The sequence below is a fragment of the Spea bombifrons genome, chromosome 9 (genome assembly GCF_027358695.1).
Source record: "Spea bombifrons isolate aSpeBom1 chromosome 9, aSpeBom1.2.pri, whole genome shotgun sequence".
Taxonomy (NCBI): domain Eukaryota; kingdom Metazoa; phylum Chordata; class Amphibia; order Anura; family Pelobatidae; genus Spea; species Spea bombifrons.
Window position 1 is genome coordinate 39,821,146 of NC_071095.1, and position 15,707 is coordinate 39,836,852.

Genomic DNA, 15,707 nt, shown 5'->3' on the forward strand with positions numbered 1-15,707 from the left:
GAGGTAAAAAGGACATTATTAGCAGCTGAAAATAGCAGCAGCTATTCCAGCGCACATATAAGAATCACGATACTCCCACAGTACCACCGTCGCACTGTATGATACAAAATATATGTCATCAACATAAGCATTCTTTTATAAATTACTTATGCATGCAACAAAGCATCAAAAAACTCAACATCAAATGTACAGTAGTTCAAAGTACTTCATTTACATAGGCAAGACACTGACACTGTAAAATCCAATATAATCCCCTAAACTCCAATATTTAACATTCCTTTTACTTTAATCATACATTAGGGTAACAAGACAAAAATTTAAAAAGTTTAAGATATTTCAGCCAAACTTGGGTACTCGCCATGTTACCCAAGATGGTTTGGGTTTAGAAGGTTATTACTGGACCGGTTGGTTTGCAAAGAATATAGCCCCCCCCCCAAAAAAAAAAAAGTTATAAAAGTATATAAACTATTGAATGTCACATAAATGCAGAAATTCATGGCACTAATTTTGCATGGAGGTCGTTTTGGGAAAATTATTCTTCCCCAGAAAGTTTTAAGACCTTATTTGGGTATCAACAAAAAAATAAATCCACTTTACAGAAAAGACATGGCCACAGAATACAAAACCAATGTCTATCCCAAAGCTTCAACTGACTACACAATGAGTAGTTCAACCAGTAAGGCGACTTGGAAGAAATCTCCCGGATCTGACCATGCATTATACGAAGCTAACCCAGCCTTAGTTTAGAAGAAACTTTTCACTGTTGGCACTTTTAATGCATAGTGAAGGAGAAAAAAACAAATTATACCTCAAGTACCTGCTTTGGTAAATGGGCCATCTTCTTAACAACACGGCTATATTAATCAAGGCAAAACCACAGTGAATCCTGAACAAAGTGTTACATCTGGAACAATCAACATAAACATTCCATTTACTTCTGCAATGATCGCTCCAGATATAGCACTATGATAAAGAATTGCTCAAGTTTCAGCTGGATAACAATCAAATAGCCATTTTGCTCCATTACGATAAATGCTAGAACATGAAATTAGTCTGCCTGTGTTTCCGGAGTCAAACGTTAATCAGTCCTTTGTCCAACACTGTATTAGCCTCTACCACATCTCCCGGGAGGCTCCTCCACAGTTACCCTCTCGACTGAAACATAGGATTTGCTCCCGACGTCCCAAAGGATTTGCATAATAACCATACCTGGGAACATCAGGGTTAGACATGTAAGGGACAGGGCCATAAACACCATACATTTGTACTGAGGTGAAAGGGAATAGGGAGGGGAGCCTACATAGCTAAACAACCCACCCGATGTGATCGGGGTTTGCCGGGTCAGAACTCCCGAAGAGTTCCCAGTTTATATTATAAGAATCTAGGATTCTAGGAACCCTGGGATTCTAGGAACATAAAACATCAGCAATACACTGAATAAAGACTTAAGGAGGTCTCCATACTAATGACAGTGTTACAGACAATTAAAAAAAATAATATCACTGAGATAAACTAAGAGGATTCACATCTGGACCAACTGACACAGATAAGTACCTCTGCATGTCCACTGGTGGTTTAGTAAATTACATGAGTACCAGTCAATTCAACTACAAAGGGACACTTCAATTTTGCAGCACAGGAGAGAACAATCGAACATACAACACCATGTTTTTATTCAGGGTTAATTTAATAAGTGTGTTATTTTTAAAGCTAAAAAAAAAAACCAAACAGAGTAGCGAAACACAACAAGATAAGACACACATTACATTTGTTGTTTTTATCCTGATCTTATTTTCTTTACTTGTAAAAAAAAAATAGAAACTGGAAAAAGCAGAAATGTGACAGCACTAATCATAATTTAGTAAACAAACCACTGGGTGCAAACCCTGATGAAGCGCTCTCGGTATGGACTGTTTAAGTAAAAGCTGGTTTGCCTTTCTTTGTAGACTTTCATTTGTTGGCCATTCCTTGTGTGGCTTTCTTCATACTGAACTCGCTGTACACAGCTTGAATGGAATGTTACCAGAATGCAAGACACAATACAATAAATACACTCCAGGGTATAGCGTGCGATATTTCAATCTCGCAATACTTTTCCCCCAGGAGCTCAGGCCCCCAGCTATGAATCCATGAACATGTACCACCTGACACCAATCTATAGGAGATCAGGGACCGGATTCAAATATCACACGGATACATTTAGTGCCTGGTAAATCATGAATCAATACACCAAGTATACAGCTATCGAATCTCACAAACATAAAATTACCACTGAAACCAAAAAAAATTTGAGTGCTTTGAAAATCTGCCTGTAAGAAAGCATAGCAATAGGAATAAAGAACTGACAGGACTCCCCTTTCAATTGCAAGATTATTAATTGAGCACATAGATCAGGTGTAGCCAAAGTTCCCCAGATGTTGTAAGACTGCAGTCCTCATGATGCTGAATATCATGGGCAAAGATATACAATATATAAAAGTATCATATTTACGAAAGAATAGGAATAACGTACTGCATAAACCGGTATATTAGTGAAAGGGGGCGATGCTATTTCTGGATTAAATGACCTCACTGCGAATTCAACTCAACCACAGAGCTCTTCCTAATAATGCAAAGCATATGTGGGTGCACCAAGCATAACGCTGAGCCAAGCGCTGACGGTTACGCGGTGACTGGCTCTCTGCCACTAGTTCACACGTCTCACAGAGGAGGCCAGAATCCCAACGAAATAGATCTGAATGAGCCGGAAGCTCGTGCATTTGCACCGTGGGTGGACTGAATAAATGGGAGCATGTATCTATGGCCAGCAGCATTTTGCCAGCATGTCTCAGCTGCCTCGACAGGAGATGCAGAGGCTTTTTCATTAATAGGTTCCCCGGGGAATACGCCTGTGGCGGGCTTCTGGAGGCAGCTGCTGGCCAGTTGTTCATGAATCACTACAACTCTGATCATCCCCTGCCTGGGCAGTAATGGGAAAGCAGAGCTGGAATGTAGGACAACTGCTGGTTGCGTTCTTACAGCTGCAGTATGGGGGGGGGGGTGTACCGTCTAGAGATGTCGTAGGCTGCAACTCCTCAACTCCTATCAAACCAAGTCAATGGCAGATGTAGCGGACAAACTGCCCCACGTGAAATTCCTGGTGAGAGCCAATAATAGACAAAAACATCAGCATTACATACAGTGACATTCCTTTAACTGCGTTAAAATATTACAACTTAAGAAGAAAACTTAAAAAAAAACAAAAAAAACCACGGGATACAGGAATAAATACCCCTCCAGCTTCCCAAAGGTCATGGGCTCTCATTGTTTCAGGATTTCTCCAACAAAAGGGTCTGAAATGTGCCAACGATCCACTATCCTATAGATAATCACGTATGCTTGTATTTTAAATAAGCCCAATACTATGTTTTTCGTTATCAGTCATATCTGAGTCAGTTTGTATTATGAAAGATTCATATAATCCTCTGCTATGGTATTGGCTTATAACTACCTTTAGTTTTTTTTTTTTATCGTGACCAATATATTGGGCTAGCTAAATAATTTGCAGTTTATTCACTAAAGCAGGAATTTGAGATGAACATTTCAGCTCGCTGGCAGTACTGTGTATATTAAAGGTTCAGCCAGAATGTGCTTCTCTTGCAAGAAGAGCTGGGTTGGCCCGGTTTAATACACAGTAAATCAGCGAGCGTTCTTGGAAATCATCTCTCTGATATAACATTATACATTATGAAGGGTCAGCTCAGCTCTATTTGACAGAGATGCCTGTAACTCTTGTGCATTTTCCAGCCTTAAGTTAATGAACCTTACTTATGCTTCAAATGTCTCTCTGCAAATGTAATAAAGAATTGGGAGACTTGACAGCCTTGCTGGAAACGAGTGAAAAAGGAAAGCGAACTCAAAAAAGAAAAAAAAAAGAAAACTCTTTGCAGAAATGAGCATTATTGTAATTACAGCTCTTCTGGGGAGGCTATGGGAATTGCTCCTCTGGTATCTATCTGTTGAACTATTAAATATGGAGTGCTGGTTACACCCGTGTTAAAGAAAAATACCCAGTGAAACAGAGCTTAACAACACTGTTTAAAAAGAGAAACTAGAATGGTTTCCGGTAGAAACACTAATGTGCATGTCCAGGGACCTCCAGTGATCTAGTGGATGTAATCCGGCCTCATAGCAGTAGCCATCTAGTCATTGATGTGACCGCACAGTAGTAGACACGGGAGTGAGTGTGTATTGTTTTGCAAGAGTGCTGGTTCAAAAGCCATGTGCCAATGGGTCCTGGGGTTTTTGAATGGGACACTCCAGCCATCATAGGCACTTTAATGCATATGAAAGCTGTGCGTCCCCTTTAAATCACCCCATATGCACTTGCCTTTTCCCCACCTCCCAGTTACTTTCCATGCACAAGGTTGGTCATACCCAACACATTTTCTTATATGTGATATACCTTTTCCTATATGTGAATACTTACCTCCAGTGACCTCCAGTGCTGGGTGGATGAATGCTGCCCAGACCCCTGTGCGCATGTGGGCCCCATACACTGACACTGGCAGTACAAAACCCAACTACACATCTGTATTACTTAAAATAGCAATTTAAATACAGTCTTCAGCCTTTCTGCTATCTGGACCAAAAGCTCTTCACAGTAACATTACACAAATAAATCAACATTGATTTTGGCAACAATCTCGCTACTGCTCACAGCGCTAGAGCATTTCCCAGACTTAAATAGATGAAGCTTAATAAAAACACCATAATGTAGCAATTCTACAACATTTATGAACATTCTGTTGCAGGAGATGCACTGTATCTATATAATTCAAACTCAGAAAGGAATCACATAAAGTGAGACTGTAAATACGCAGGCAGCCATATGGATCCACAAAAACAGTTTCTTTGAGAACGTTTGTTAGAAAAAGTTACACTCTCTAAAGTATACCTTCGGAAACAAAACACACATCACGTTCCGGTGAATTTTCCAACCACCGCGTATCAGACATTAAAGTAATAATATGAGAAATAACACAGAGCTTTAAGTTTATGAAAAGACCATATGACTGCTGTAGCATCAGAAACCAGAGGGCTAGGGACACGTTTCCTTTGCAATTAATGCATGCACCGCTGGGAATAGGACAAAAGGAAAACAGCGTATTTAACCCTTTGAGCACAAGAGAGATCTGTACTGTGTAGATTCTATCTGGAAAACAGACCAAAAGCTTATGACCATTTTTTGTGTTAGACCAATGAGAAAGTATCACCTTTGACAAAAGACCTGTCAGTTTTTTGGACCAACGTGGACTGGACCTGCCGACATTGTTCCATACGTACCCAGGGCACATCAGATGCTGCAGCAGCTGGATAAGTATGAAAACGTAATGGCTGGATATGATCGGCCACACTTACATCATTTGGCGGCCTCCTGCCTTAAAGTGCCAGGGCCGTCTCATCATCACCAGGCCAGCCCTGGTTGCTATATCCATTTTCCCTATTTCCATCATTCTCTGGCACTGAAAAAGAAATGACCTATTTTTCATTTGTATTTCTGTCTCTTTAAAAAGAAATGACTCATCCTGTTTTTCAAGCATTGCTTCTGCGCACTTCCACCCAGACAGAATTATTAGACTTTTTTTTTTTCAATTTACAAAACACAGAGTTGTAATTACCATGAATGAGGCTTTGTGATCATCTAGTTCTCTCTCTCTGGTATCCCAGATCCCGGGAAATGTCAGAACCGCTTCTAATTTTTGTATAACATGGCCTTGAAGCCCACACTCCTCCAGTGGATGTATTCTAGTATCCCCCACAGCACAGGTTTAAATGGTTTTATGATGACTGACTGTTTAGTATTTGCAGATCCAATACAATACAGCTCAAAACATCTGATGCCCGTTCATTGCAGTCTTTGAAATGTCCTGCCTTGGTCCACAGGATTGCCCTCCACCCTTCAGAAGATTAAGCACAAGCTGTAAGCCCACCTTTAAACACTATACCTAAAGAAGCATTTTTTGGTCAATGCTAAAAAACCGTTGACAAGTATTGTGTCCCCCTTCAAACATACAGGACACACTTCTGTTGGTAAGCATTCACAATTTAGGGCAAGACATAGACACACCTTTTCATATTATACAACACCCTTGATTTTATTACTAATAACTTTGTATTTCGCATGTCAAAGGGTTGGAAATATCAGTAAATTTCCAAGACCTAGAACTGATTAAGGAGTCAGGAAAAACAGGCAGGCTCAACAGGCTGAACGGTTCTGATTGGTTGTCAAATTCTATACTTCTACAGATTCTACAGTTGACAGGTCTATAAACCCATATATTACTGGTTGCAGATTGAAATAAAGCAACATATATGTTTTAGAAAGTTATGTGAACACCATGAAGGAGCAGAATTATTCCTCCGCATTAAGTTATCCTTTCTCTATTTTGAAGTTGCTGATTGGTTTGGCCAGAAAGGTGGGACAAGGCAAAGAGGAAATAACTACACGACAGGAAATTGTGAAAACTGGCTCTCGGCAATCTCCAATCAATTTTAGAATAAATATAAAGTTACTTTTTCGAAGAAGCAAAAAAATGAAATAATCGCAAGCTATAGTTAGTTTTGATCAAAAAATGTACTCATCCCAGAAATATTAAACTCACCCTTCCCGTGCACTGAAAATGAATCTCACACTGACGTCACTCGAAATCACAGTAGCGTTTGTGATATCTCTACCAAATGCACACATATTATATATATTTTATATAAAATATATATATCTCACTGAAACATGACACAAGCTGAAGATCAACACTATAGCACCTCATGATCAATTTTATTTCACTGTTCTATTTTATAGATAGAAATATCCTACTTCATCACCGAGCTGAAGACATCAGAGCGCACATCACCCTTTCCAACTCACTCATCAGCACAGGCAGAGTGCTTTGAAACACCGTATTGACACAAGAGGCACCCAGCAGGACTATGACTCATAGCACGATCTGGGGATGCAGGCATTAATATTATATCATGTTACCATCGCTAAGAAAGCATAAATGCTAACATCTACACAGGCGCTAGAAAATACTACTCTCCAAAATGCTCAGCGTTCTAATAGAAAAGGGTGCTAAATACGGCACTCTGAGCATCAGAATACTGTACACCCCGTGAACCCCCTCCCCCCAAACATATGAGACACAAATCTGGATGCCTCTTTCTATGTGTGGTTTTAAGGTTTATAGTCTAAGCCTGTGTATAAAACCCCAGCAGAGGAAGGCAGCTGTTACTTAGGCTGCTATGATGTATAGTTTTTGGGCCCTTACCTGAAGCCATTATGTGGTTAATTTGCAGATCAACATATCAAGATAGGGTCAGACTATGGATTAAAATCCACCCTGGCACTTTAAGGCCAATGGCCAACAAAATGACATGTGTGGCCAGCTACTGGATACACGTGGGCACATGCTACATTTTCACACTTTACACTGATTTTTTTCCATGTAATATGCAAACAGGGGTTAGGGTGCATGGCCGTTTTCTAGTCCTGTGTATGTTCTGGACTCCTCTAACTTAATTCAGAATAAGAATATCAGTAGATCCCTAAGCAAGGTGCAAATTAGGGTCCCCTTTCCCAGTGGCTTTACAAACATTAAAATAACATATTTGTACATCCAGCCCTCCACGCAGCTCAAGTCCTGGCCAGGTGCTTAGGCTTCCTTGTGCATAATCCAGCTCTTTCCAAAATAGTTTGAAAGACTGACACTTTTCCACCAATTATTCATTTCCATTACATCCTGAGGGGCACATGAGGGTTGTTACGTATAAACACGTATAGGTATAAACACAGTTCATGGAGATCTTATCCCTTACGGACAAAGACGATGAGTGCAATATTTTGCACCAGGCGCCTCATGTCAATCAGAATGAAATGTCAATATGATAGAGGGTGAAGATGATTTATCACCAACTCTCCAACTAAAATAGCCAGACACATTCAATATGAATTTAGGATTTTGCCAAAAAATACTAGTAAAGCTTGTTCAAGGCAACCATTCAACATAGTTTACCTGTCACTATAGACCTTTTCACATTATCACTTATGATGAGGTAATGACCTCAAAGTTTGTCACTCATGTAATCATAGCTACCTCTGGATTAGCCATCATTTTAGAGACCCTCTTTCCTCTCTTCACCCGTTTCTGGTACATGAGGAAATAAGGACTTGCTTAGTGTCCCTATTTTGAGGACATGGAGAGGATGGGGTAAACAGACATATTGATTGTGAGTACTCTGTTCCTCAGTTTGTTCATAAAGCCTTCATTTAAGTTTGACGTGGGCCCCTAAATATTTGAGGAAGCACTGGTGTCAACAATGTGGCTATCTTTCACTCTCATGATGATGACCCCACTACTTCAGCCTCTGCCACACATGAGGGTTACCCCACTCATCTGTTACCCTCCCAGTGTCACTTGTGAAAGGGTAGTATGCCACCTCCTGCACCTCTGCGTGTCCCAAGCCCTCTACCACCCACCACTGCCAGCAGAGCCTCTACTTCTGACACGAGTGACAGAGGGCTGTGTCTTCAGGGTGATGTCAGGGCAGCCCCTGCCTCTCTGCCACTTGCAGGTCTCCCACGCGAACCTGAAAACACACCTTCATCATTCCATGGAATGCAGGACTTGTCACTGCCTGCTGCACAAAGCACAGATCGGAACCATAATTACGAAAAGACAAATCCACGTTCTCAATGGTGATAAAGTGACTTCAAAGCATATCATACACCCGGTGCCTGAGTTTGTGTGCAGGGTCTGTGATCGCTCATTTAAAGCTTGTGCCGATTCCTCATCCAGTTTCTTACCTTTACCTGCACCCAGCTGCGCCCAACCCGTGCAGGGAGCAGAGTAAAGGTTAACGACATGGGGTAATAGAGCACTGGATGCCTCCGGTCACCCTCCCTGAGACCGACCCAGTCCATGTCCTCATCTTACCTGCTAATCCCAGAGCGAGCGCTGCCAGAAGGAGCCCCTTGACGGGGCTGCCCAGCTCGGGGGAGCCCATGCTTCTTTACCGCCTATCCATGCCCGTGTACCGGGGCTTCACTGTCTCCAGCACGGGCTGCGCACACACCAAGCTGCCAACTCTACGGACCGCCGCTTCTTCAGACCTTCCAACGCAGCAGATGTCCTCTTCCAGACCAGCAAACCCACCTGGGCTACAGAGGAGATCTTGACCAACTGACCACACTGTCTCTTCACAACCCAACTTCGCAGACCTTATTGACACTTCGTGGACAGCTGGTCACCTGCGTGCCAACATCCTGAATCCCACCGGTCGCCAATTTAAAACAGTTGATGCCTTCTACCGAATACAGCAGCCAGAATCCTTATAGTCCCAGCCAGCCTCCAGCTGTATGGAATCGCAGACCACCCAGTCTGAAAACCTACTCTATTCACTTTAATGAGGGAAACCCCTTCCCTAATACAACAGCACTATAGTCCGCATTATGTGCATCCTTTGGTCTGCTCCCTAAATACTTGAGCATGAGATCCACGTTCACGGCTTGGGACGGAGAGATACAGATCTTTCTCCGTTAATACCCCGATGTCTCCTCCTTTTCCTGAGCAATACAAAGCGCTACTCAAGGAGGACTGAGCACTGGGAGTGGGGTTTGCAGGAAGAGGCGTGCAATCCTCATACTGCTCCACAGGCGTCGGTTGCAAAGGGCGCCCTCTGGTGTTCTATTTATAATATGACACATTGTTGGAGCCGCTATGATTTTAGATCAATTGTCTGCACAGATACACAATGAATGCGGGTTGTGAGTTTGTAGTGCACACATTGGCAGACTGATTATTAAACGCACATAGTACGTAAACTTGGCAACAAATTTAATTGATATATAGGTGTAATTTAATAACCTATATTATTGGACTGTGATAAATCTAGGCGTTTAGAAGATCAAGAAGACAATTTGGAAGGTTGAAATGCTTTGCCTTTCTCCATGCAAAAATCAACATGTTTTGTTGTCCTGTGAATCATTGGATCTTTTTGCAGTAGATAAATGTAGAGTTTCTCAATACCTCAACAAAAGTTCTAGTAACAATGTAGGGCATACTTTTACCTAGGGCATAAATGAACATTGTGCGTGGCAGCTGGAGGATCATCAAATTGAGCTGTGGATGGTATGTATGACAGGGAAGGGGTATCACTAACCAAGACTTGCCAAGGGCTCTACTATCATTAAAGATGGCAAAACATGGTGCTGGGGGACTGGGGCGACCACATTTGATTTCTGCCATTCAGGGACACACTATCTATGGGCAATAAGTGTCACAGTCATCTAGGGCAATAAGGCTCAGGAACACTGAATTTTAGCAAACAGTGCTTTATTTTCAACTACTCAAATGAAACACCCCAAAGCAAAATCATAAAAATCAAACTGAACTCCCAATTGGAGCCTCTCTAGCTATACTATGCTAGCCCAGACTGACCAGCCTAAACACTCACTAACTAGACCTCCCAGCAAGGGCGGGCTGGGCCGGGGTGCAATTGCCCCCAGGCCGCCTGAAATCTAATCTAAATGGCCGCTGGGTGCTGATGCCGCCGGCCGGCGCTACTTTAATCCGTTTAAAAAAAACAAATTAATATGGCAAGCCGATCTGGCTATTAAATGAAAAAAAAAAGTATTAAAGCAGCGCTGGCCGGTGGCATCAGCACCCAGCGGCCGTATGCGATGGCCGCCAAGTGATGGGAGCAGCGTGAGGTGTGAAAGGTGAGTGCGAGGGGGCGGAGCTTTCACCCCTCACGCTGCTCCCTTCACTATGCGGCCATCAGACTGCTGGAAAACTACTTTAAGGCTAGGTTTCCACTTGGTTTTTTTTTGCTAAAAACACCCATAAAAACGCCAATAGCGCCACCTGGCATTTTTTTAGTGGAAAAACGCAGCAGCCAGATGTTAGCTGTTCTTCAATAGGAAATCGCAAAATGCCATTTCCACTTGGCGTTTTTCTGTCTGGCGTTTTTTCAGTCCTCTTTGGCGTTTTTCTGCTTTTTTGGGCTCTGTGGCAGTTTTTCAAAATCGCAGCATGTTGACACTCTGGCGTTTTTTGCAAGGAAATCTTGGCGTTTTTCTCCAATAGAAGTCTATGGGAGAGAAAAAACGCCATGAAAAAGCCATGTGGGTTTATTGCCTTGGCGTTTTTTATGGCGTTTTTTCCACAGTTACAATGCAGAGGATGGACCCAGTATCTGTGTGTCCTACGAGAAATAGGCTGAAAACAAACAGTTTCACACAAAACAAAGTCCTGGACTGGTTCATATTGAATTTTACACCATTTGGAACAAACATGCCATTACAAACAAACATACGCGACCGGATCCTGCGTGCCAAAAGCAACAGCAAACAATTTGCACCATCATTTGGGGCCAATCTTCCCAGAGGAGCAGGCATTCGGAATAAAGCATGGCTTACAAACCACAGAAAAGAGACAAAAGGGTCTACCAAGTAAATGACATCAGGAGAGGGCAGATACTTGCCATTTATAATAATCCCTTTTAGCTGGGTGAAACTTCTAACTTGTAAAGGCTGGAAAAACTGCCTAAGGTCAAAAAAAGCAATTTCCACAGAAAGGCTAAAACTCCAGAAAAAACTCCAGAAAAAAAGCCAAAACGCAGGAGAATGCAGTGGCAGTTTTCTTGGCGTTTTTCCTGGCGTTTTTCATCAAGAAAAAAAACGCAGGACAAAAACCCAAGTGGAAACCTAGCCTAAATGTTAATTCATGTAAACTATTTTTTTTTTTATAAAAGCTATGAGTGAGAAAAATATTTTTTTTGTTTTTATTTCCTTGTATTTTCCAACCTGCCCCCCAGTTACGCACATCTGCCCCCAGGCTTGCCACACCAATATGGCACTGTGGCCCATGATATGCCTTTTGACCCCCTATGTGCCACTCTGCCCCCAGAGATGCCTTATACCCCTATATCCCATTCTGGCATTTAGGGGGTTAAAATGCATATTATGGGGCAGAGTGGCATATAGGGAGGTATAAGGCATTTCAGGAGGCAGAGTGGCATTAAGGGAGTTAAAAGGCATTGTATAGAGCACTCTGCCCCCAGAAATGCCTTATACCCCTATATGCCACTCTGGCATTTAGGGGGTTAAAAGGCATATTATGGGGCAGAGTGGCATATAGGGAGGTATAAGGCATTTCAGGAGGCAGAGTGCTCTATTAAATGCCCCCTTAACGCCACTCCAGAAATTCCCTATGCCCCCATTTAACACACACACACACACACTATACCCCCATTTAACTAACACACACACACACACTCTCTCTCCCCCCCTCTCTCACCCCCTTCCCCTCTCAGCCCTCTCTTACCGGTGCTTCCAGCCGGGGCAGCGGGTTGACGTCGCCTTCCGCTGCAGCCGGAAGGAGGTGGAGTTGGCAGCGGGGGTTTGTATGCGTCCGTCGCGTATGCTGTCCCCGGCTGTCAGAGATCAGAGTTCCCCGCACCGGTGCCGCACTCTGATCTCTGACAATCGGGGAAGGTCTACGCGACGGACGCAGACAAACATAGAAACATAGAAACATAGAAAGTGACGGCAGATAAGAGCCAGAAGGCCCATCCAGTCTGCCCAACCTCTGAGTACTCTCCTTTAGTACTTGCCCTTATCCTATATCTAGCTTGGCATTATGCCTATCCCATGCTTGCTTAAATGACTTTACTGTATTAACATCTACCACTTCCACTGGGAGGCTATTCCATGCGTCCACTACCCTTTCCGTAAAGTAATATTTTCTGATGTTACCATTAAACCTTTGCCCCTCTAGTTTATGCTTGTGTCCTCTTGTTGCGGTTTTATTTCTTCTTTTAAATAAACTTTCTTCCTTTACTTTGTTGATTCCCTTTAAGTATTTAAATGTTTCTATCATATCCCCCCTGTCCCGTCTTTTTTCCAGGCTATATAGGTTAAGATCCTTTAACCTGTCCTGGTAAGGTTTATTTTGTAATCCATAAACCATTTTAGTAGCCCTTCTCTGCACTTTCTCCAACATATCTATATCCTTCTGGAGATATGGTCTCCAGTACTGTACACAATACTCCAAGTGACGTCTCACCAGTGATCTGTACAGCGGCATGAGCACTTCCCTCTTCCTACTGCTAATACCTCTCCCTATACAACCAAGCATTCTGCTAGCATTACCTGCTGCTCTACTGCATTGTCTACCTACCTTTAAATCCTCAGAAATAATTACCCCTAAATCCCTTTCCTCACACGTTGAGGTTAGGACAGTATCAAATATTCTATTCTCTGCCCTTGGGTTTTTATGCCCCAGGTGCATTACTTTGCATTTATCCACGTTAAATGCCAATTGCCACAGCTCTGACCATTTTTCCAGCTTACCTAGATCGTTTGCCATTTGGCTTCTTCCTCCAGGAACATCAACCCTGTTGCAAATTTTTGTGTCGTCGGCAAATAAACATACCTTTCCATCAACACCATCTGCAATATCACTAATGAAAATATTAAAGAGAATGGGTCCAAGTACAGATCCCTGAGGTATCCCACTGGTAACAAGACCTTGTTCTGAATATACGCCATTGACTACAACCCTCTGTTTTCTGTCACTCAGCCACTCCTTAATCCATTCAACAACATTAGGATCTAAACCCAGAGATTGCAGTTTATTTATAAGTCTTCTATGTGGGACAGTGTCAAAGGCCTTACTGAAATCCAGATACGCAATGTCTACTACACCACCTTGATCAATTACTTTAGTCACCCAATCAAAAAAATCAATAAGATTTGTTTGGCAAGATCTTCCTGAGGAAAACCCATGTTGTTTTTGATCTTGAAAGCCATGTGACTTCAGATGTTCAACAATCCTTTCCTTTAACATTGTTTCCATTAATTTTCCCACTACAGATGTAAGACTAACTGGCCTGTAGTTGCCCGACTCCTCCCTACTGCCTTTTTTGTGTATAGGCACAACATTCGCTACTTTCCAATCCCCAGGGACAACTCCCGTTACCAATGATTCGTTAAATATATCAGTTAACAGTTTTGCTAGTACACCCCCAAGCTCTTTTAATAACTTGGGGTGTATCCCATCAGGCCCCATCGACTTATTTGTTTTTACCTTAGACAACTGAAGTAGAACCTCCGCCTCGATAAACTCACATATTTCAAATGATTCAGTCTTTTTTCCCAACTGAGGTCCCATTCCATCATTCTCATCTGTAAAAACTGAACAGAAATATTCATTGAGGCAGTCAGCTAAACCTTTATCCTCTTCTACATATATGCCTTTTGTTTTTAGTCTAACTAATCCTTGTTTAACTTTCCTTTTCTCATTTATATATCTAAAAAAGGTTTTATCTCCATTTTTTACTGATAGGGCAATTCACTCTTCTGCCTGTGATTTGGCAGTTTTTATAACTTTCTTTGCCTCTTCTTCCTAATTTTATAGATCTGTCTATCTTCCTCACTTTGGGTATTTTTGTATCTACTAAAGGCTAACTTCTTGTCTTTCACGATTTTGGCCACTTCTGCAGAGTACCACAGCGGTTTCCTTAATTTTTTACTCTTACTGACCAACCTAATACAATTTTCTGTTATCTTCGATAAAACAGCTTTTACAAAATCCCATTTCTCCTGAACACCATTTAAATTGTGCCAGTCTGATAATGACTCCTCTATACATTTTCTCATTTTAGAAAAGTCAGCTTTTCTAAAATCTAAAACTTTTGTTTTTGTGTGGTGTGACTCAGTCACTGTTCGTATATTAAACCACACAGACTGATGATCACTAGATCCCAAACTTTCACCTACAGAAATATCTGTTAACAAATCTCCAGTTGTGAACACTAAATCCAATGTGGCCTCCTTACGAGTTGGTTCCTCAACCACCTGTTTTAAAGATAATCCCAATAAGGAGTTTAGAATATCCGCACTCCTGGTACAACCAGCTACTTTCGTTTTCCAGTTCACATCAGGGAGATTAAAGTCACCCATGATTATAACATCCCCCTTCACTGTCATTTTAGCTATTTCCTCCACTAGTAGATTATCGAGTTCTTCTACTTGTCCTGGGGGTCTATAAATCACACCTATGCGAGTTACTTTACTTTTGCCAAATTGTACTGTAACCCAAACCGACTCTAAGTTCTCTTCACCAACTTGTATTAAGTTAGATTTTATGTTATTTTTCACATATAGGGCCACCCCTCCCCCTTTCCTGCCCTTTCTATCTTTTCTATATAAAGAGTACCCCGGTATTGATATGTCCCAGTCATTTTTCTCATTATACCATGTCTCAGTAACAGCCACTATATTAACATTCTCAGTTGCCACAACTGTTACAAGTTCATGGATCTTATTCCCTAAACTGCGAGCATTTGTAGACATGACCTTTAGCTTGTCATTTAACACCGATGCTGCAATCACTTTCTGTCCTTGCTTTGGGGGGCAAAACATATGCTTCTCCCTATTATCTTTATAGACCAAGCCCCCAGATCCACCCACCTGGTTACTAAGTAAATCGCCTTCCCTTTCTATACTGTCTAACCCGGTATTTATTCCCTCCCCCCCCATTCCTAGTTTAAAATCTCCTCCAACTGTCTAACCATTCTCTCCCCAAGCACATTGGACCCTCTTGCATTTAGGTGCAATCCATCACGACTATAGAGATTGTACCCCAAAGCAAAATCAGCCCAGTGCT

At 42.0% G+C, this 15,707-nt stretch overlaps 1 protein-coding gene across 1 annotated transcript in view; it reads right to left on the bottom strand.

Moving 5' to 3' along the window:
- TYRO3 (TYRO3 protein tyrosine kinase) overlaps positions 1–9,737 on the bottom strand; it is a 60,794-nt gene extending 51,057 nt beyond the window's left edge. The window contains exon 1 of the mRNA XM_053475698.1: positions 8,973–9,737. Within this exon, the coding sequence (XP_053331673.1) occupies positions 8,973–9,042 (70 nt within the window). The 5' untranslated portion in view covers positions 9,043–9,737. The remainder of the gene's footprint in view (positions 1–8,972) is intronic.
- Between the last annotated feature and the right edge of the window lie 5,970 nt (positions 9,738–15,707).